This window comes from Rattus norvegicus, chromosome 12 (assembly GCF_021556685.1).
Source record: "Rattus norvegicus strain SHRSP/BbbUtx chromosome 12, alternate assembly SHRSP_T2T, whole genome shotgun sequence".
NCBI classification, from domain to species: Eukaryota; Metazoa; Chordata; class Mammalia; order Rodentia; family Muridae; genus Rattus; species Rattus norvegicus.
Window position 1 is genome coordinate 29,311,959 of NC_141545.1, and position 22,257 is coordinate 29,334,215.

Sequence of the window (22,257 nt, forward strand, 5' to 3'; positions counted from 1 at the left end):
CCTTCCCTGGCCTCTCAGAGGGCCAAGCCTCTGCTGCTCTTCATGACCCCTTCATGCCTTTAAAACCAGTACCATCTGGGTGACTCTTACACATTACCAAGTACAGCTGCAGTGTGATGTGCAACCTTGTCTTTCTGTGGGACACGGCTTCTTTGTGCTTTCAGAAAACACTGCCCAGAAGATTTCACCTCGGTGATGCTGGTCTCTTCTTAATCACCACTAAATTTCTTAGGCTAACCAGCATTAATTGTCCCAGTAGCCCTCTCTATTTGTGACTCTAAAACCAGAGCCACGGGCTGGAGAGATGGCTCAGTGGTTAAGAGCCCCGACTGCTCTTCCGGAGGTCCTGAGTTCAATTCCCAGCAACCACATGGTGGCTCACAACCATCTGTAAAGAGATCTGATGCCCTCTTCTGGTGTATCTGAAGACAGCTACAGTGTACTTATATATAATAAATGAATACATCTTAAAACAAAACAAAACAAAACAGAGCCACATGGGTGAAGCTGCTTGCTGGGGTTGGGACATGGCCCCCTTGTTCTATTACATTATCACCAGCTTTCTGTTTTCCAACTCCTTCGATGCCTAAGGTTGTCTGTCCTGGAACTTGCTCTGTAGACTGACCTTGAACTCAGAGATCTGCATGACTCTGTCTCAGCGCTGGGATTAAAGGCATGTGTACCATGCCTGGCCCTAAGCTTTTTTTTTTTTTTTTTTTTTTTTTTTTTTTTTTTCCCTTTTCACAAGATCTTTATAAGTTCTGAACTACAGTTCATTCCACATGTAGTCACATTGGCAATGGAGAAGAGCGGTCACAATCCATCCCTTGTCAATTTGACACAGACGCATATCTCCAAATGAAAACAATAACCAGGTTATAATAACACCTAACGTGATATAACTGTCCCTTGCTCAACTGCAAAGGTATCAATAAAGCTTAGCTGGGTGGGTTCTTGCCTGAAGTTACCACTCCCTCAATTCTATTTAATATCCTTGAACACAGGGCTTAGCTACATTCCGCTTCCTGGTGCCCCTTTAAACTTTACATTTTATATTTTATATATATTTTATTTTAAACCATACATTTTATATTTTTCCTCTTTAACCTTGCTATGCTTGATCAAAAAAATCTTCCTCATAAGAGTCAACCACAGGGGGTTGGGGATTTAGCTCAGTGGCAGAGCGCTTGCCTAGGAAGCGCAAGGCCCTGGGTTCGGTCCCCAGCTCCAAAAAAAAAAAAAAAAAAAAAAAAACCAAAAAAAAAAAAAAAAAAAAAGAGTCAACCACAGGACAAAGTGTAGACCAGGCTTTTTGAGGTTTCTTGTGTCGATGCAGTTAATCTGAATCTCTTCACCTTGGCCTCACGCAGATATTCAGACAAGGACAAAAACCAGCTACATTCTTTATCAAATCATCACAAGAACATCCTCTAGGCCACACATTAAAGTTCTCTTCTTCTGAAACCTCTTGAGCCAGGCCCACACTGTTCAAATCTCCCTCAGCACCACCGTCTTCCATGTTTCTACGAGGACAGCTCATTAAGCCCCACTTAAAGTAATCCACTGCTTTCATAATCCAAAGTCCCCACCAAATCCACATTCCTCCAAACAAAAACATAGTCAGGTCTATCATAGCAATAATCTAGTGCCAGCGTCTGTCTTAGTTAGGGTTTCATTGCTGTGAAGAAACGTCACGACCAAGGCAACTCTTGTAAAGGACATTGAATCGGGGCTGGCTTACAGTTAACGGGGTTCAGTCCATTATCATCATGGTGGGAAGCAGGGCATCACCCAGGTAGATATGATGTTCCAGAAAGAAGTGAATGGTCTACGCCCTGATGCAGAGGCAGCCAGAAGGAAATCTCTTCCATACTGGGTAGAGCTTGAGGACTAGGAGGACTCAAAGCCTCTCTACACAGTGACGCAGTTCCTCCAACAAGGCCACCCCTATCCAACAAGGCCGCACCTCCTAGTAGTGCCACTTCCCATGGGCCAGACATATTCAAACCACCACAGTGAGTTTGAGGCTACCTTGCTTAAATGAGAATCTGCCTCAAAAACATGTATTAAATGTAAATGCCTTGAGCTGAGGAAACAAAATGGCCTACGTGTGATCTTGGGCCATGAATGAGATTCCTAAGAGGCTGATGGGAGGTGAATTCGAGGCTGGGCTCAAGGTGGATCCCATGGGAACAGCATAGCCAGGGCCTCTATCTTCCCCAGCAATGCATGAGCAGGAGGGACAGATGGGATGGGAGGGAGCCAGGTGGAGGATGAGATTGGTGGCTTGGAGCACTGAGGCAGGCTTGGTGTGGGCCTGGGTCATCCAGTGGTTGACATTTGGTATCAGGCTCATTGTCCCCACAAAGTGGGCCTGGCTTCCATCCTACCCCATTACTTGGTCTCTGATGGGTGAGATTTACAGAGCGAGAATAGGTATTTAGAGAAGTCCCCATCTCTTCTCTTCCACTCAGGCCTCCTGATGACGGTGGGCAGGACACAAAGGCGCTGGTGGAGATGAACGGTATCTCTCTGCTACCCAAGGGGTCCCGAGACTGTGGTCTGCATGGCCAGGCCTCCAAGGTCTCTCCCCAAGACCTGACCCCCACCGCCACCCCATCCTCCATGGCCAACTTCCTGTACAGCACTTCGATGCCCAACCACACCATCCGGGAACTCAAGCAGGAGGTGCCAACCTGCCCGTTGACCCCCAGCGACCTGGGCTTGGGCTGGCCTGTGCCTGAGCCCCATGTCCCCAGCACCCAAGATTTCTCTGATTGCTGTGGTAATGCTGTAGTGGGGACCTACATGTCTCTCTGGGTGGTTACCTCTAAGGAGGAGGTATTTCTGGGCACAGGTGGGGTTTAGCCAGTTGCATTCTGTGGGGACCCAGTTCAACTTGGGCATCCACAGACCTTGCTTGCATGGGCTCGATAGGCAAGTGCAAGGAACAGCTGAGTATGAAGAAGTAGGCTCTATCCTAGCTGTGCGTGACAGGGCAAGCCTCTCACTGAGCCTCAGTTTCCTCATTTGTAAAATGGGAATGAGAATATGAGCCCGAGTATCCTTTATTGAAGATACTTGGGATCAAGATTCCTCAACCAGACATTTCAGATTTGGGTGCTGGGATGTGGCTCAGTTGAGTGTTTGCTTAGCTAAAGGCGTTTGTCTCCAAGCCTGACGACCTCAGTTCAGTTCCTGGGACCCATATATAAAAGGAGAGGAACGGCCTCCCACAAGTTGTCCTCTGATCTCTATAAGTTGACAAATAAGTGTAATTAAAGGGGTAAGATTCTGTCATGACGCCCACCTCTGGATAGCCAGTTCTGACACAGATTGCAGCTAAGAGCTGTCATTAGGGGTCGGGCCTCATGATCGTGGGGCTCAGTTCTAGTTTCTCTCGAGTAGGTGGGACCCCTCTAAAATGTATGCCTCTGTCCCCCTTGTTTAGGACAGGCGCCTGCAGGGCCTGCTGGGCCTCTCATCCAGAATGTCCACGCTTCCAAGCGTATCCTCTTCTCCATCGTCCACGACAAGTCAGGTAGGCTTATTGTCAGGTAGGCTTATTTATATATGTATAAATTAATCTGGGGTTTCAGCATGTGGGATGGTACCGCCCACAGTGGGTCGAGGTCGTTGAGTTAGTTTTTCTTGGTGCTGTGCTGGGTGGTCATGCAAAGAACAGAAAAGAGATGATTGCTGGTGCTCAGCCTGATTTATACACACACACACACACACACACACACACACACACACACACACACACACACACAATTCTGGGGTCTCAGCATAGGGGATGGTACCACCCACAGTGAGTCTCCTCACTTTTATGCACCCTATCTAGAAATTCCCTCACAGACACCTAGAAGTCGGTTTTTGAGGTCGTTCTGAGTCTTGTCAGGTTGATGAGCAGGACTGATGATCACAGCAGATGAGGAAGTTGTTTTGGTGTCGTGTCTCTCACAAGCTCGTCGACATGGTGTCAGCCGGGCTGAAACTGGAGAGCCACGTGTAAGGTCTCTCTCGTAGCACCCGGGCTAGCTTCTAAGTCAGGTCAGCTGGCCAGGTTTACAACACGGCAGCTGGTGTTCTCAGAGTTAGCGATCCACCACTGAGGAGGGAGGAAGCCTGTATTTTCATGATGACCTCACTTCAGAAATTACCTCAGAGCTGCTCCATTTTATCCATGAGAAATCCAGTTCTCAGAGGGGAAAGAATTATATTCCTCCTTGTGAGAGAAGAAATAACAAAAAAAAAAAAAAAAAAAGGCTAAGTATATGCCTTTAGTCCAGCATCCAGGAAGCAGAGGAGGATTTCTGTAAGTTCGAGGCCAGTCTGTGCCACATAGGAACAGGGCAGCCAGACCTGCACAGTGAGACTCTCTCCAAAAAAAAGGAAGAGGGAGCCATGTGTGGAGCTGAGGCAGGAAGCTCTTGTTTGAGGTAACCTGGGCTGTACAGCAAGGCCCTGACAAAAAAGAAAGGAAAAGAAAAATGGGCGTGGGGGCTGGGAATGTGGGTGAACAGTCATGTGTTGTTTAAGAGTCCCCCAGTATGGGGCTGGGAACGGGCCTCAGCACTAGAGTCCGGGCCTAGAATTTCTCAATGAGGGGATGGGAGCTTAGCTGAACAATAAGTCACTTATCCAGGTCGTACAGGGGCCTCAGTGTCTTCGTCTAGCCCCTGCCTAATTTACTAGACATGGTGACACAGACCTGTCATCCCAGCACTCAGGAGGCTGAGGCAGGAGGATGTCAAGTTCCAGTCTGGCCTCGTCTACATAGTGAGCTCCTCCTTTCTCAAGAATTGTGGCTTTCCCAGGCTTTTGTCTGCCTGAGGTAGGGTGGTCTGGGGAGAGGTAGGTCAGCCACAAAGCTCTTTGGGAGATGCAGAAGTGGACGCTGGGACCAATGAAGGGAGGAGCACAGGGGATGCTGTCTTGAGCACCCCAAATCTCACAGGGGCTGAGGTGACAGTGCGTAGGAGGCCTCGGTGCTTCAGAGTGGCACCCTAGGCTCTTGGAGGGAGAGTGGCAGGAGCTGGGGGCTCTGACAGGAGGCGGCCCCCATTTTAGGGATCAGTCCTCACTGGGCCTTCTGTGTTTTGATAGAGAAGTGGGATCCCTTCATCAAGGAAATGGAGGACATCAACACCCTGCGGGAGTGCGTGCAGATTCTGTTTAACAGCAGATACGGTGAGTGGGCGGTGCGGCCCACCGGGTGAGCATCTCATTATGTGTGGCAGTCGCTCTGTTCCCCAACACAACAGCGTGAGCCATATGCTGGCGCCCGCGCAGCGTCAGTGTGGATGGCATCCGGCGTGGGCTCTCCCCTTTCTGGGGAGAGGGTGGTTGTGTCAATATTTCCTTCGCAGATTCTTTGTGGGGGCGGAACGATGGCAGATCCCCAGACCTTGAGTCACCCACGGGGAGACGGGCAGGGGTACACATTGCCCTCTGTTGGCTTCCAGTGTTCCCACAACCCCGTGTTGTTCTCTGCCATGTCTGTTCTGTTGTGTCTGCGTGTGTGTGTGTGTGTGTGTGTATGTGTGTAATTGTACAGGAGTGTGCAGGCACATGCGCATGTGTGTCCAAGCCAGAGGAGACCCTCAGGCATCACTTTTTTAAGCATCATCTACCTTTTGTGTGTGCGTTGTTGCTGACACAGAGTCTCATGCAGCTTACGGCAGCCTCGACATGGCTGTGTAGATGAGAGTGATGTTCAACTTGTAATCCTCCTGCCTCTACCTGAGGGCTAGGATTATAGGTGTGCACCACCACATCCAGTTTTACATGGTGCTGGAGATAAGACTACAGGAATATATTAAAGGTTCTAGGCCAGTGAGGCAGCCCTGTCCAAAAAAAAAAAAAAAAAAAAATTAGTTGGGTCTGGAGAGATGGCTAAGCGGTTAAGAGCACTGGCTGCACTTCTAGAGGTCTTGGGTTCAATTCCCAGCAACCATATGTGTTACACAACCATCTGTAATGGATCTGACGCCTTCTTCTGTATATGACAGATTGCTCATATACATTAAAAAATATATATAAGTTAGTAGATGTGTGTGTGTGTGTGTGTGTGTGTGTGTGTGTGTGTATACATGTCAAAGTGTAAGAGTAAGAGTCAGCTCTCTCCTTCCTCTATGTAGGTTCCAGATATCAAGCATGGACTGACAGTCTTGGCACTTTTAGCCCCTGAACACCTTGGGGAAGAAAGGGTTTTATTTTCAGCTCTCGGCCACCCTCCATTGCTGACGGAGCTGAAGCAGAGGCCATGGAGGCGCACCGTTTATTGACTTGCTCTCACGGCTCGCCCACCTTGCTTTCTCATAGTACCGAGAACTGCCGAACTGCCGGCTGGGGTGTAACACTGCCGGTCATGAGGCGGGCCCTCCCACATCTATCATCAATGGCGGCCATCTTGCTGGAAGTCCCCTGTAAAAGTAACTTTTATTCGCCTAATGTAATTGTCATCGCAGAAGCTTCCTGCCTCCCTCCGTCTGCCAACTTAGACCTAGTCCTGGAAGCTTCTAGCCTCCATACAATCTTAGCTTCGCTTAAAATGTTTTCAGCCTCTGAGACTTCCTGCTGAATAAGCTCCTCCTTTCTAGTTCTTTCTGAGCTCTGGCTGGCTGGTTCAGCTCCGCTGTTCTTGTTCCTCTCTAAGTTGACTGATTCAAACTGGCTTCTGACTGAATTGCTCTGCCTGGCCTCATACTACCTGTGACAATATGTTCTAATTTTTTGTGTCCGTTTCATTCTCTGGTTCATTTCTGTCTTCCCTTGTGTCTAGCTGGTTCTTTCTCTACACCCTGTCTCTGTAAAACTGCCCCAGTTTCCTTCTGCACTGCTCTCCCTTAAGTAACCTCTCTTTCCTCTCCCCTCTTCTCCTGTTCTGTCAAATCTTTCTCTGATTCATCACTTTGTCTGCCGCTCAAATTAGATATCACTTTCGAACATGGGTGCTTCCTTCTACAAATTAACTTTACCTTCATTGTTTGGGATTGAAGGTGTTTGCTAAGACCGAGCCTCAGCTTTTCCAGTAAACAACAGTCTCAGGATCCACAGTGTGGTCAAATATCCTGCAACCATCCCCACTCCTGTCCTCACTCCTTCGTGACAGGGTCTCTTACAGGCTTGGAACTCACTAATTAGGTTTAGTGGACTGGCCAGCGAGCATGGGGCTCCATCTGTCTCCATATTGCTTATGTTGGGGTTACAAGTACAAGGTATCTCTCCTGGCTTTGTTTTTTTTTTTAAGATTTATTTATTTATTTATTTATTTATTTATTTATTTATTTATTTATTTATAAGCACACTGTAGCTGTCTTCAGACACACCAGAAGAGGGTATCGGATCCCATTACAGATGGTTGTGAGCCACCATGTGGTTGCTGGGATTTGAACTCAGGACCTCAGGAAGAGCGGTCAGTGCTCTTAATCGCTGAGCCATCTGTCCAGCACTTGTTTTGCTTTGCTGAGACACGGTCTCTCTGTGTAGCCCTGGCTGGCCTGGAACTCACCCTGTAGATCAGGCTGCTGCACTCAAAAGACCTTCCTGCTTCTGTCTCTCAAGTACTAGGATTAAAGGCATGCGCCCCCAGGCCTCTTCTGGCTTTTTTGCACTGGTTCTTCACATCAAAATTGGACCCGTATGTTTGTAAGACGCTGAATTCAAAGTGCAAGGCACTTTACTGAGCTAAGACTTTTAAAGTGAGTGTGTGTGTGTGTGTGTGTGTGTGTGTGTGTGTGTGTGTATCCATCCATCACATGTATGTGCAGGTCAGAGGACGGCTTTCAGGATTTGAGTCTCTCTCTGTGTCATTGGGTACCAGGGTATCAGGTTGTCAGGCCTGGTGCTGAAGGCCTACTCCTGCTGAGCCACTGCGAGCCCTTGTCTTTTTGGTGGTTTTGTTGTTTTGGTTGTTGTTTTTGGTTGTGAGTGTTTTACAATGATTTTGCGTGTGTCTGTGTGTAAGGTGGTTTGGTTGTTTTGGTTGTTTTTGGTTGTGAGTGTTTTACAATGATTTTGCGTGTGTCTGTGTGTAAGCTTGAGGGTGGGACAGACTCAGTTCATTCTCTCCTCATCCCATGTGTGTTCCGGGGACCTAATTCAGGTTATTGGGCTTTGCAGCAATGCGACTTTTCCCACCCGACCGTCTCTCCTCCCCTCTTGGTTTCTTGGGGGCGTGTTCTTCCTCCCTAACCTAGGCCAGCCTTGAAGTCGCTGTTTAGGCCAAACTGCCTCCGCACATCAAAACCTTGATTATATACCTGACCAGCTTACCTACCTACCTTCTCTCCTTCCTTCCCTTTTCTTTCAGTATGTATTTACTTATTTATTTATTTTGAGACAGGGTCTCAGTTTCCCTAGGCTACCCCTAAACTCTCAGTGTAGCCAAGGATAGCCTTGAGCTCCTGATCCTCCTGCCTCTACTTCCTGAGTGGTCAATTACAGGTGTGCACCCCCATACCCAGTTTTACTCAGTGCTGAGGATGGAATTCGGGGCTTTGTGCATGCTGGGCAGACACTTCCTGAGTCACATCTCCATTTGGTTTTTCAGACAGGTTTTTTTTTTTTTTGGATAGTCCAGGCTGGCTTTGTATTCATAGCCATCCTCCTGCCTCCATCGTCTCCCCCTTGTCAGGGTTTGCCAGGTATTCAACTCCCATCTGGGCTTCCTGCTTTGATTTCCGGCTTTAATGTGCTCCGTTTGACAGATCTTTTAAACTTCGGGGAGGTAAACCCTGTAGGAGATGACCCAAAAGCCGAGTTTTGTAAACTATTGAGGAGTTTGTCCCCTGGACAGAGCACCTCCCTTAGTAAATCTTGAGACACGGTGGAATAGGCAATGAGGTTCTTCTCTCTGCTGGAGGATGACCTCAGGTCCAAGTGCCACAGCAGCCAATGCCTAAAGGGCACATGTGTACAGGTGCATACAGCAGTGGGCACTTACGTACACATGAGGGGTCCCTGCAGTTGTCAGAGAGGGAAGCAAACTTGTAAAGAGATGAGAAGGAAAACCAGGTTGACTTTGTCAGCCTGGAGTAGATTTCAGGGAGTCTAAGCCAGGCAGTTTTTTGGTTTTTATTGGATTTTTTTTTTTTTTTTTTTTACATTTCAAATGTTATTATTCCCTTTCCCATTTTCCTGTCCATAAACCCCATCCCATCGCCCTCCCCTTCTTCTATGAGGGTGTTTCCTCTCCCCAACCACCTACCCCTTCCTGCCTCCCCGCCCTGACATTCCCCTACACTGTGGGGGTCCAGCCTTGGCAGAACCAAGGGCTTCTCCTCGCATTGGTGCCCAACAAGGCCACCCTCTGCTACGTATGCAGCTGGAGCTGTAGGTCTGCTCTTTGGGTAGTGGTTTGGTCCCTGGGAGCTCTGGTGGTTGGTATTGTTGTTTTTATGGTGTTGCAAACCCCTTCAGCTCCTTCAAACCTTTCTCTGACTCCTCTGATGGGACCCCAGGTGGGTAAAACAATACAAGTCGGGAAAGGTCTCCAGGCAAAACCACTCAAATCGGTCCAATTCCAGAGGCACTCGAAAACTTAAGGTGTGACTACATAGAAACTCTTTTACGAAGTACATGTGACCCTGAGGGTGGGTCCTATTGCTAAGAGGCCTAGAATCTAGTGTGGTCTCTGACCGATAGCCTAGAGGTCAGCAGGCCATAATGTACATGTGACATCTCCCCTAAGGACAGGTAACTGTCCAGGGAGGGAAGAGTCTGGGATTATCATTCTGGGGCACTTGGTCAGTCTCTCTAGACAAAGGTCACCCAGTCATTAACAAAATCCACTCCCTGCCTTCTGGGCGGGAAACCAGGTATTTTATCTCCTGCACTGAAAAGAGGCCCCTGTGTGTTTACATTATCGGTTTCCCTAGTAATCCACGGTTGCGAGGGCTTTTGTGTTCTCACCAGCAGTGTGTGCTTGTATGCACGTGCATACAGCTGTGGGCATTTATGTGCAAGATCACACGGCTATGGAAGTGCACGTGCATATAATTGTGAGAACTTAAATATGGCCACCTACAGCGGTTGGCATGAGGGTCCAGGAGTCCACAGGGCTTGGCGAGGATGCAAAGGTGCCTTAGAGGAGGCTAAGGTCTCAGGCTAGAAAATCAGGTGCCTTCCTGGGATGGTGCCCTTGCTGAGTGGACTAGGACTGGTGGCCTGGGCCCCCTGTGTAGGGTTTGGGGTGACCTAGTTGGCTGTCTGTTCAGGAGTCTCCTGACATAATCAGGTGACCCTCCTGGGGTGTAAGGAGGCGATGTGGAAAAGCTCTGGATATGAGCTAGAGGAGGAAGCCTGGGTCAGAGCTGACATCTGCTGGCCTTCAGCTCCAGCCCCTGGCGCTACCATATATCATATATGCTTGTGATAGGCCAGTGACAGGGTAGGGTGCATATGGGGGAGAGGAGGAGAGAGAGAGAGAGAGAGAGGGAGAGACAGAGAGAGAGAGACAAAGAGAGAGGGAGAAAGAGAGAAGGAGGAGAGAGACAGAGAGAACCAGACAGACAGACAGATACACAGACACACAGAAAGACAGAGACAGACAGAGAGACAAAGACAGGGAGACAGAGGGAGAGAGAGAACGAGACAGACAGACAGATACACAGACACACACACACACAGACAGAGACAAAGACAGGGAGACAAAGAGAGGGGGAGAGAGAAGGAGAGACAGAGAGAGAGAACAAGACAGACAGATACACAGACACAGTGAGAGAGACAGAGACAGGGAGACAGAGAGAGAGACAGAGACAGAGAGAGATACACTGGACATGGTGGTACACACTTGGAATCCCACCATTTCTAGAAGCGGAGGATTAAGATGACACAGCCTGCCTGGGCTTTAAATACCCTATCAGGAAAGCTAAAAGAGGTTGGAATATGGCTCTCTTGGCAGAGTGCTTGCTTAGCACGCATGAATCCCAGGGTTCCATCCCCAGCCTCATATAAACCAGGCATGGTGATGCTCACCTGAGATCCCAGCTCTGGAGAGGTGAGGCAGGAGGATCCTGACTCCAAAGAGAGCCCCCTCTCAGAACAAGAGCTTTCTCCAGGCTGTCTCTGCATAGCCGTGAGTCCACATGAACTCCACAAAGCGATTGCCCAAGCCCTGAAGGCACGGAGGGTGGCTCCTCAGACAGGAGGTGGGGGTGGGGGAGAAATGACTTGACAGCTGCTGAGATTTCCAGGGTTTAATTTGACAACGAGCTAAGTGAGACTTCACAGTGTAGCGCTGGCTGCCAACGCTGCCTACAGACAGACCTAGGACACGTCAAAAAGAAAACAATGAGCTGTTTCTAAAGCAGCCAGGACTGGTGTGCCCAGCCCTGACTTGGCCAGCGAGTGGCTGAAGGGGAGCTCTGGGTTACAACACAGCCCTGAGGAGACCAGAAAAGGTCCAAAGCTAGGACTAGCTTGCCCAAAGAAAGCAAGCAATATTCAGAGCTTGGTGTGATGGTCTGTAAGCCCAACGCTTGGAAGGCTGAGCCAGGAGGATTGCTGTGAATTTGATGCCAGTCTGGGGAAATAGAACAAGAAGATACAGGAGGGGCAGCGAGATGGCTCAGTTGGTAACGGTGCTTGCGGCCAAGCCTTATGCTCTGGAACCCACAGGGTGGAAGGAGAGAACCAACTCCTGCAAGTTGTCTCCTGACCTCCACACTCAGGCGTGGCCCTTAGCAATGACTCCCAATAAATAAAGAGTAAACTTTTTTAAATGTTTGAAAAAGGATGCTGGGCCAGGCTGTGGTGACATATTCCTTTAAGCCTGGCACTCATGAGGCAGCTGGATCTGTAAAGTTTGAGGCCAGCCTGGTCTACAGAGTGACTTCCAGGACAGCCAGGGCTACACAGAGAAACCCTGTGCGTATTGCGAGGGGGAGGGGATGACAGGGGACAATAGATGAGGCACTGTTCTTGAATGCCTGCCTCTGGGAATCAAGACAGGTCTCTGAGTTTGAGGCTAACCTGGTCTACATAGTGAGTTCTGAGTCAGCCAGGGCTATATAGTGAGACTTTGTCTTAAAATGTTGAAAGAAGCACAGCCAACAGACACAGTGTTAGGCGGGCTGCGGCCGACACTGTATCCTGTGCCTTGTCCCTTGCACTCACCTTTGTTCTTGCCCTTCCAGCGGAAGCCCTGGGCCTGGACCATATGGTTCCTGTGCCCTACAGGAAGATTGCCTGTGACCCTGAGGCTGTGGAGATTGTGGGTATCCCAGACAAGATCCCCTTCAAGCGGCCCTGCACTTATGGAGTGCCGAAGCTGAAGAGAATTCTGGAGGAGCGGCACAGCATTCACTTCATTATCAAGAGGTGTGAATTGGCTTGGGTTCACAAGAAGAACTGCCTAGAATTCCCCAGGGTGGGACTGGGGGCGTGGCTCAGTGGTAGAGCCCCTGCCTAGAATCCCCCGGGGAGGGGTTGGGGGCGTGGCTCGGTGGTAGAGCCCCTGCCTAGAATCCCCCAGGGAAGGACTGGGGGCGTGGCTCAGTGGTAGAGCCCCTGCCTAGAATCCCCCGGGGAGGGGCTGGGGGCGTGGCTCAGTGGTAGAGCCCCTGCCTAGAATCCCCCAGTGAGGGGCTGGGGGTGTGGCTCAGTGGTAGAGCCCCTGCCTAGAATCCCCCAGGGAGGGGCTGGGGGCGTGGCTCAGTGGTAGAGCCCCTGCCTAGAATCCCCCAGGGAGGGGCTGGAGTGTGGTTCAGTGGTAGACCCCCTGCCTAGAATCCCCCAGGGAGTGGCTGGAGTGTGGTTCAGTGGTAGAGCAATTGCCTACATACATGAAACGGTGGATTTTTCATCCTCAGAACCACAAAAGCAAAAAGAGAAGCAGATGATTCTAGAACCCAGGACAGTGCTTTGGGACAGTAAAGTGTGCCCTCCAGCCCTGGGCACCTTATGAGGGAATTTGGCTTGCCTCCACATCTCCGAAAATTATATGAGACCCATCCTAGTCTGACTCTACCTCCCCCACCTCTGTACTTCCTAAAGAATGGTAGCCTTGTTAATTCCGCAGCTGCTGGGTCAGTGAGTGGGGCTGAGAGGGGAAGCAGGGCCCCCAGACAGGAAGCTAGGTCCCACCAGCATTGCTCTCTGGCTGTTTTCAGGCCTTGTGGTCTCCAGATGTGTGTGAGCTCCCAGAGCTTCAGGAATAGCAGGGGACCCTTGTTCTCTCAGAGGAAGAATAGGAAGTCCCATTTAGGCTTCAGGCCCCGAGCTTAATCTAGACACCTGAGTTTGTCTACCCTTACTGGCTTTTTTGGTTTCATTTCGTTTTAAATTTATTTGCTTGTTCGTTTTGGAGGCAGGATTCTGCTCCGTAGTTCTAAGTATCCTGGAACTTAATACGTAGGTCAGGCTGGCCTCAAACGTATCAGACCTACCTGGCTCTACCTCCCTTGTGCCGAGATCACAGGCCTGCAACACCACCTCTGGCTTTTTGGTTCTGGGGGCTTTTTGTCTTGTTTCCTGAGCTCACTGTGCAGCACAGAATGACCATGGATTTATAATACTTTTTCCATGAGTGCTGGGATTACAGGTGTGCCTTCCTGTGCTCTGCATTCGGTGGCCTCCCAAGTTATGTCAGACTAATCGTCTAAATAGTCAGTTTTGTGACATTTCCACACATTCAGATCAGGCACTCTGACCCTAGTGTCTGTTTCTCTCTCTTTCTGTCTGTCTCTCTGTCTGTCTGTCCCTCCCCCTCTATCACACACACACACACACACACACACACACACACACACACACACACAAACCAGTTATATACTCATCTCCCCTAGTTTCATCCTGTAGCTGCCTCGATAAACGCGACGACCGGAAGGAAGCAGCTTTGGGGCAGGAGAAAGGGTTTATTTCCACTTCCGGGTCATGGTCCATCCTTGAGGAAAGCAGTGAGTGCAGAACCTCAGCAGCAATCATGGAAGAATGCTGCTTGCTAACTCACTGCCTGGCTCAGCCCTTGCTTGTGCTGAGCTTTCTTATACAGCCCAAGAGCTCGCCCAGTGATGGCACAACCCACCGTGGGCTGAACATAAGTTTACATGATTCCTCACAGACACGTCCACTGGGCAGTCTGATGTGGGCCTCAGGTGACCCTACTTTGTGTCACGTGAACCCTTGGAAAATTAACCACTTATATATGAGTACACTGTAGCTGTCTTCAGACACCAGAAGAGGGCATCAAATCCCATTACAGATGGTTGTGAGCCACCCTGTGGTTGCTGGGATTTGAACTCAGGACCTCTGGAAGAGTAGCCAGTCCTCTTAACCACTGAGCCATCTCTCCAGCCCCTATTGTTAGTCTCGACCCCCTGATTATCCTGCCTTAGCCTCCCAAATGCTGGGATCACAGGTGAGCACCTCCATGCCTGTCATTCCTGTCCGTGGGTTTGGATGTTTCAGACCATGAGCCATCCCCGGCCCTCTTCCCTTGCAGTCGGTCCATCAGTGACCTGACGCTGTCACAGGGTTCAAGGTCTCTGGATCCCATGAGGTAGAAGCCTGTGTGGATGAACAAGCACATCACTACCAGGGCCTTGCTTCCAAATGTCTATATGATATCCTAGTGTCTGCCCTTGCTTGAGGCCTCTACCTTCTGAGAATGCCCCTGTGGGAGCTCTCAGGTCAGCTTCCATGACTATGACCTGTCCAGTGGCTCCCAGGTGCTTTTTGCTGAGCCTGGCCCTTAGAGACACAGGTGGTTCAGTGAGTAGAGCACCTGCCTGGCATCCATAAAGCCCTGGATTCCATCCCCAGCACTGCAAAATCCAGGCACAGTGTTACAGGCCTGTAGTTCCAGCACGTAGAAGGGGGGTTTGGGGGGATCAGGAGTCAAGGTCATCCTTGGATACAGAGGGAGTTCAAGTTCAGCCTGGGCTCCATGAAACCCTGTCTCCATAAAAGCAAAGCACAACAGAAAACTTAAACAGGACTTTCGTGGCTGGAGTGGTAGCGAGACAGGAGCTTGAATTGTCCGCTGCGCCAAAATCAGGTTGAGAGCCGGCCCCTTGTTGGCATAGTAACCAGATAGGTCATGGGCCATGCCATCCCTGGCTAAGCAGAAACACATTCTGAGATTACAGATTCCCTCTGTAATAGTTACATTTCCTCGTTGCCATAGCAGAACCCTGGACAAAAGCTTTTTAAGGAGGAAAGGCTTGGGCTCCCAGTTTGAAGGTGCAGTCCATCATGGCGGAAAGGTTGGCACGGGAGTGTGGGGTGGCAGGTCGCAGTGCATTCCCAATCAGGAGGTGAACACTGACTCTCAGCTGTCTTTCTTCTTTTGATTCAGTCCAGGACCCCAGCCCATCGGATGTGCCACCCACATTTAGGGTAGATATTCCCTCCTCAATCAACCCAATCTAGAAACCCCTTCATGGACTTGTCCAGAGGTTTGTTTCCGTGGTGATTCTCAGTCACATCAGGTTGGCAAGGTGACTCTTGCCCGAATGGGTGGTCAATCCCTGTGCCCTAGTCTGTGGCTCTAAGAGCCACACTGGTGGCACCTGTGGCATCTCTGAAGGGACCGGCCTGCACCTTTCTCATGCTCTCTCTCCTCTCTTCCCAGGATGTTCGATGAGCGCATTTTCACAGGTAAGTGGGTACCAGCAGGTGTGTTCTGGAGTTGGACATTGCTTGAGCTGACCCTGTTACCTTTAGTCCATACTGTTCTACATCTTGGGGTTTTATGTGGTCTCTGGGATCCCGATGACTGAGAGTCTGGAACCCTACAGAGTTTAGAGTCTCCTTGGAGAAAACAGTAATACCATTTGCTAAACACATAGCCAGGTTCCTTTCGGAACTACCTGTTCTTTTGTTTATGTTGGGGTGTGTGTGGTGTGTGTGTGTGTGTGTGTGTGTGTGTGTGTGTGTGTGTGTGTGTGTATGCATGTGCCCTTGTGTATGTTTGTCCTTGTGTGTACATACATGTGTATATGTGTGTGCATGTATGTGCCTATGTGTATGTGTATGTATGCATGTGCCCATGTGTATGTGTGTGTATGCATGTGCCCTTGTGTATGTGTCCATGCATGTTCCTGTGTGTGTGTATATATATATGCATGTGCCCTTGTGTATGTTTGTCCTTGTGTGTACATACATGTGTATATGTGTGTGCATGTATGTGCCTATGTGTATGTATGCATGTGCCCTTGTGTATGTGTGCATGCATGTTCCTGTGTGTGTGTGTATATATATATATATGCATGTGCCCTTGTGTATGTTTGTCCTTGTGTGTACATACATGTGTATATGTGTGCGCATGCATGTGCCCATGGGTATGTGCGTGTATGCATGTGCCCATGTGTATGTGTATGTATGCATGTGCCCTTATGTATGTGTGCATGCATGTGCCTCTGTGTGTGTGCGCGTGTGTGTGTGTTTCTGTGTGTGTGTGTATGCATGTGCCCTTGTGTATGTATGCGTACATGTGCCTGTGTGTGTGTTTGTGTGTGTGTGTGTGTTTGTGCACGTGAGAGCACATGAGTGCACAGGTTTGTGTGTGTACATGTAAATATTTGTGTGCCCTTGTGTGTGTGTGTGTGTGTGTGTGTGTGTGCATACATGTGCCTGTGTGTGTGTTTATTTCCATGTGGAGGCCAGAAGTTAACACTGGGTGCCTTCCTCAATCGCTCTCTACGTTATTCTTTTGGGGGACAGATTGCTCACTGATTGTGTCATTGCCCCCCTAATCTCCGATATGAGCGCACATCATGGCATCTTTTTCTGTGGAGGCTGGGGTTCTATATTCGTTCTCTGAGATTGCAGGCATCTGCACTGTATTCACCCTCAGCCACGTGCAGACACGGGTCTGATCCCACTCCACAGACAAAGCTTCTGAGCTGCTAGAGAAGTGAGGCTTTGGCGATTCCCTTAGACACTGTGGTTCCAAAGTGTCTGCCATGACAGCAGGTCATGCCTTATAGAGAGAAGATATCAATTATGCCTCAGCCACCAGAAGCCTCACAGATCCTTGGGGGTATGATGTGCCTGAGCCTGAGCCCTATTAACAGCTCCGCTACCTGGCAGCTTTCTAGCCTTGGGCATTGCCTGTAGACCTCAGTTTCCCCATCTGTGAAATGGAGATGATAAAGGAGTTAGGTAGCAGGGCAGTGGTGGTGCCTGCCTTTAACCTAGCACTTGGGAGGCAGAGGCAGGAGGATCACTGGATTTGAGACCAGCCTGGTCCGAAAAATAAGTTCCTGGACAGCCGGGGCTACCCAGAGAAATCCTGTGTTTTGTTTGTTGTTGTTGTTCTTTTTTTTTTTTTTTTTTTTTTTAAGGTGATACCTACCTTCTAGTTCATGGTTTTATTAAATGAGAAAATGACCCTATGGGACAAACCTGGTAGCGGTGTGACCTTTCCCCCCGAGGCTCCTACATTACCATGTCCTGGTAGAGGGCAGGGATGTCCTTCTAGAATGAGGGCAGAGTATAGACAGATGAATTCCTGGCTGTTTCAGACACAGCCCCAAAGAAGAGACCAAATGCATACCCCGCCCTCCCAGGAATGCCCCGAGCAATGTCCCAGAGAAGCCACTGCCCAGGTGTCTCCTACCAACCAGAGGCTGTCTTTAGGGGTTACTGTTGTAGCCCAAGCTAGCTCCTGAATATTGGGATTGCAGGTGTGTGCCGACCACATTTGACTGAAGAGCCGTTGTCTGAAGCCCCATTCTTCTCACAGGGAACAAGTTTACCAAAGACCCCATGAAGCTGGAGCCAGCTAGCCCACCAGAAGACACTGCCACAGAAGTCTGTAGGGACAGCATGCTGGACCTGGCTGGGACTGCTTGGTAAGGTCCTTCCTCTGCTCTGGGTTAGGCCATTGTTCTGCACAGTATAAGAAGGGCTGAGGCCTGGCTGGTCCCCGTCACTCCGCTCGGGCACATGGTTTCTGCATGAGGACTCCAAATATATGTCTTCCAGGCCAGTGAGAGACAAAGTGGGACAAGAGAACACGGAGGACTAGGTATTTCAAGTGTCAGTTACCTTGGGGACCTTCCTTGGTTCCTCACACTGCTTGTCCTGTGTACAACGCACAGCCCACTCACTGACCCTAATCCCCAACCAATGCTGTGAACGGAGAGGGACAAGATCTGGCCATGTAGATTGCAGGTATGGTTCAGCATTAGAGCCCCTGCCTAAAATCCCCCAGTGAGGGCCTGGGGGCGTGGCTCAGTGGTAGAGCCCCTGCCTAGAATCCCCCAGGGAGGGGCTGGGGGCATGGCTCAGTGGTAGAGCACCTGCCTAGAATCCCCCAGTGAGGGGCTGGGGGCGTGGCTCAGTGGTAGAGCACCCACCTAGGGTGGACAGACCTGTGGATTCCACCCCCCTCCTCGTTCTTTGTTTATTAAATGAGGGCAGTCATTTATTCTAGAATGCCCACGTCCCAGGTCTTGCTTTCAGAATTCCTGCAGTCTCTAATCCCCCTCTAAATACCATCCAGCTATTTTCCTAAGCCTTCAGACCCCCCCAAACTCACCCAGCCGGGCCCTGAGGTTTGGAATGCATGCTGGCTGGGAAGATGGAGTTGACAGTGGGGACATGGCCGGGAGGAGGCAGGAGCCAGGGCCTTGGGAAGCTGTGCCTGATGCTAACATAGGGTAGTGAGCCGCATTCTGGGAAAGCATGGGTCCAGGATGCGTGGTGTTCTTATTTATTTGTGACACCTTTTGAGGCCGGTTCTCAGTACTTAGCTCTGACTGTCCTGGAACTTCCTATGTAGGCCTGGCTCTGGTCTCTGGATCACAGAGATCCTCCTGCCTTTGCCTCTCAAGTGTTGGGATTAAAGTCGTGAGCCACCATACCTGATTTAGGATTATTTTTATTCTACTTGCATATGTGTGTGTATGTGGTGTGTGTTTATACACCCTATGAGTGCAGATGCCCAAGGACCCAAAAGAGGGCATTGGGTACACCAGAGCTAGAGTTAGGGATGTTGTGAGCCCACTGTGTGGGTGCTGAGAACTATACCTGGTTTTTCTGCGTGAGCAGCAAGCCTCTAACTGCTGAGCCCTCTCTCCACCCTCTTAGTTTGGTTTTCTGAGGCAGACTCTCTTGGACTCGAAGCAGACCTCCTGTGTCTGTCTCTGTCCTGAGGTCGTAACCAGGGTCTGCCACACTCTGATTTGGGGACTGGTTTTTGAAATGTGGACAGAGCTGTACTGGGCAGAGTGTCTCAGGACAGTGTCAACACAGGGTCATTTCTGCACCTTCCTCTCCTCAGGTCAGACATGAGCAGCGTCTCTGAAGACTGTGGGCCAGGTGAGAAGCAGCGGGACTCCCATGTGTATATTCTGTGGCCGCAGGACTGGGGGTTGGCCAGACGGAAACCAGCCCAGGCTGTGAACCCACAATAATAATTGGGATAATTCTCTACCCATTGGCCCTGCCCCAAGCCTCGCACTGGAAGCAGCAGAGCATGCTGGGAACTCTCTGGGGACGGGAGGAGATAGCAACCAAATCCTGGCATCACTATTGCCTACCCTGGGTCTGCAGATAAGCACCATATCTTCAGCCCACGGACCTGTTAGCTCTTTACATTAGAGGAGCCTGGCTTGGCTTGAGTTTGTCCAAGGGCTCATCTAGGCTTTCTTGGGTCTGGGCAGGAGCCAAGGGTCCAATGACTTTTCCTGGTTGTTCACTATCAATTCGCAGATGTGAGAATGTTCTAGAAAGTCTCGCCTCTATATAGGCATGTCCGTGCCCTTGCCTGACTGGGTCCTTCTTGTTCTCTTTGCAGGAACCTCAGGAGAGATAGGAATGTTGAGGCCTATCAAAATCGAGCCCGAGGAGCTGGACATTATTCAGGTTACTGTCTCAGGTAAGGGACACACGTCCAAGGACTGCCGGGGTTCCTGTTCTGGCTGGACATGTTGGCAGAAGCTGTGCTGCTCTGCTGCCTGAGACACCATTAGGACAAGTGCTCTGCTCCAGAGACACGCCCCCAGGCCCTCACTGGGGGATTCTAGGCAGGGACTCTCCCACTGAGCCACGCCCCCAGCCCCTCCCTGGGGGATTCTGGACAGGGGCTCTACCACTGAGCCACACCCCCAGCCCCTTACTGGGGATTCTAGGCAGGGGCTCTACCACTGAGCCACGCCCCCAGCCCCTCACTGGGGAATTCTGGGCAGGGGCTCTTTTCACTTTTTATTTTGAGATAGGCTCTCAATTCTGATAGGATATCATCAACTCCCTGAATCCATTCTGTAGCCCAGGGAGACCCTAAGGCTTTCAATCCTATTTCACCTTCCTGAGAACTCAGGTCATCAGGTCATAGGCTGTACCACCTCTGACGGCGTGGCTATCTTTTAGAATCTTGATCTGTACCCCTGCCTGGCTGTCCCATGGAGATCGCTAAGGGACCATGATGGGCGGGACATGTAAAACTCGCCCTCCTTGATTCATAGTTTCCTTTCAGATCCTTCACCTACCTCTGAGGAGATGACTGACTCACTACCTGGGCATCTACCCTCAGAAGATTCCGGTTATGGGATGGAAATGCCGGCTGGTAAGAGGTGGGCTGGGGCTGGCCGTACTGGGAACCTACTACCTTGGGGAGCCACGGGGAGGGACAAGTGGGTCAGGAAGCCCTTGCCTTTGTTGGAGAAGATAACACATGGGGTGTGTGGGACCATCCACGTCTGTGACTTGGATTCTGAAATATTTGTACTTGATTGGATGTTTTGGGGAACTGGGCAGTGGTGGCACACGCCTTTAATCCCAGCACTCAGGGGGCAGAGACAGGCAGATTTTGAGGCGTTCAAAGCAAGTCAGGTCTGCAGAGCAAGTTTCAGGATATCCAGGTAGTCAGGCGCCAACCACTAGCGTATACCTTGTTCGAGGGGCGGGGTTCCATGCCTCGCATCACCGGGTGTGAAAAATTAACACATGAACATAACTCTCTGAACAAGCTAAACATCGTGGAGCATTAATCCCAGCACTTGCTGGGATAGAGACGGGAAGATCAGAAGTTCAAGGTCATCCTTCCCTGCATAGCAAGTTCTAGGCCACCCTAGGCTACAGGAGACCCTGTTTCAAAATACCAAAAATGGGGGTTAGGGTCAGTTCAGCCGGTTAAAGCACCTGTCACACAGGCTTGATGACCTTAGTTTAGTCCCTCAGACTCCCAGGATATAACGAGATAGACACCCCGAAGTTGTCCTGTGACCACCACACGATTACCTGGCATGCATATGCCCTCCTCACACACACATGTAAACAAATACAATAAATTCAATTAAAGCTTCTTTTTCTTTTTTTTTTTTTTTTTTGGTTCATTTTTTTCGGAGCTGGGGACCGAACCCAGGGCCTTGCGCTTCCTAGGCAAGCGCTCTACCACTGAGCTAAATCCCCAACCCCAAAGCTTCTTTTTCAAAGGTGCTAGGAATCTGGTTGTTTGCTCGCTTGCGTGAGCCTGTATGAGGTCCTGGGCTCCGTCCCCAGCATCACATACACTGGGTGTCATAGCACACGCCTCATAATCCCAGAGCCTGGGAAGAGGTGAAGAGGATTAGTAAGTGAGCTTTGGTCATAAAGAATCAAAACCGGGGGGCTGGAGAGATGGCTCAGCGGTTAAGAGCACCCGACTGCTCTTCCAGAGGTCATGAGTTCAATTCCCAGCAACCACATGGTGGCTCACAACCATCTGTAAAGAGATCTGATGCCCTCTTCTGGTGTATCTGAAGACAGCTACTCACATAGATAAAATAAATAAAATCTTTAAAAAAAAAAAAAAAAGAATATTTAAAAAAAAAAAAAAAAAGAATCAAAACCGGGGTTGGGGATTTAGCTCAGTGGTAGAGCGCTTGCCTAGGAAGCGCAAGGCCCTGGGTTCAGTCCCCAGCTCCGAAAAAAAGAACCAAAAAAAAAAAAAAAAAAAGAATCAAGACCAGCCAGAGGTCTATGAGAATAGACCTCTCAAAATAATGAGGGCCCAAGAGTTGTTGGGATTTTTTTTTAATAATAAAAAAGCCCTTATTATATATAAGATATATATATACATATATATATATGCCTTTATTATATATCAGATATATATATTATATATCCGATCTCATCACAGATGGCCGTGAGCCACCATGTGTTTGCTGGGATTTGAACTCAGGTGCTCTGGAAGAGCAATACAGTGCTCTTAATCACTGAGCCATCTCTCCAGCCCCGTTTTGGGTGTTAAAAGTTGAGAATGTCAGATTCCCTGGAGCTGGAGTTACAAACAATTCTGAGCCCACTGATAGAGGTGCTGGA

At 49.7% G+C, this 22,257-nt stretch overlaps 1 protein-coding gene across 47 annotated transcripts in view; it reads left to right on the forward strand.

Annotated features, from left to right (window-relative positions):
• The window catches only part of Gtf2ird1 (GTF2I repeat domain containing 1), a 106,673-nt gene that overhangs the window by 51,778 nt on the left and 32,638 nt on the right, over positions 1–22,257 (forward strand). For all 47 annotated transcript variants that reach the window (XR_015633877.1, XM_087577697.1, XM_087577707.1 and 44 more), the window contains 9 exon segments: positions 2,475–2,785; positions 3,452–3,541; positions 5,110–5,193; positions 12,144–12,327; positions 15,581–15,606; positions 17,696–17,804; positions 19,238–19,275; positions 19,754–19,834; positions 20,432–20,521. Coding sequence is in view for 46 of the 47 variants with exons in the window: in XM_087577697.1 (XP_087433823.1) it covers positions 2,475–2,785; positions 3,452–3,541; positions 5,110–5,193; positions 12,144–12,327; positions 15,581–15,606; positions 17,696–17,804; positions 19,238–19,275; positions 19,754–19,834; positions 20,432–20,521 (1,013 nt within the window). In the remaining variant the exon portion in view is untranslated.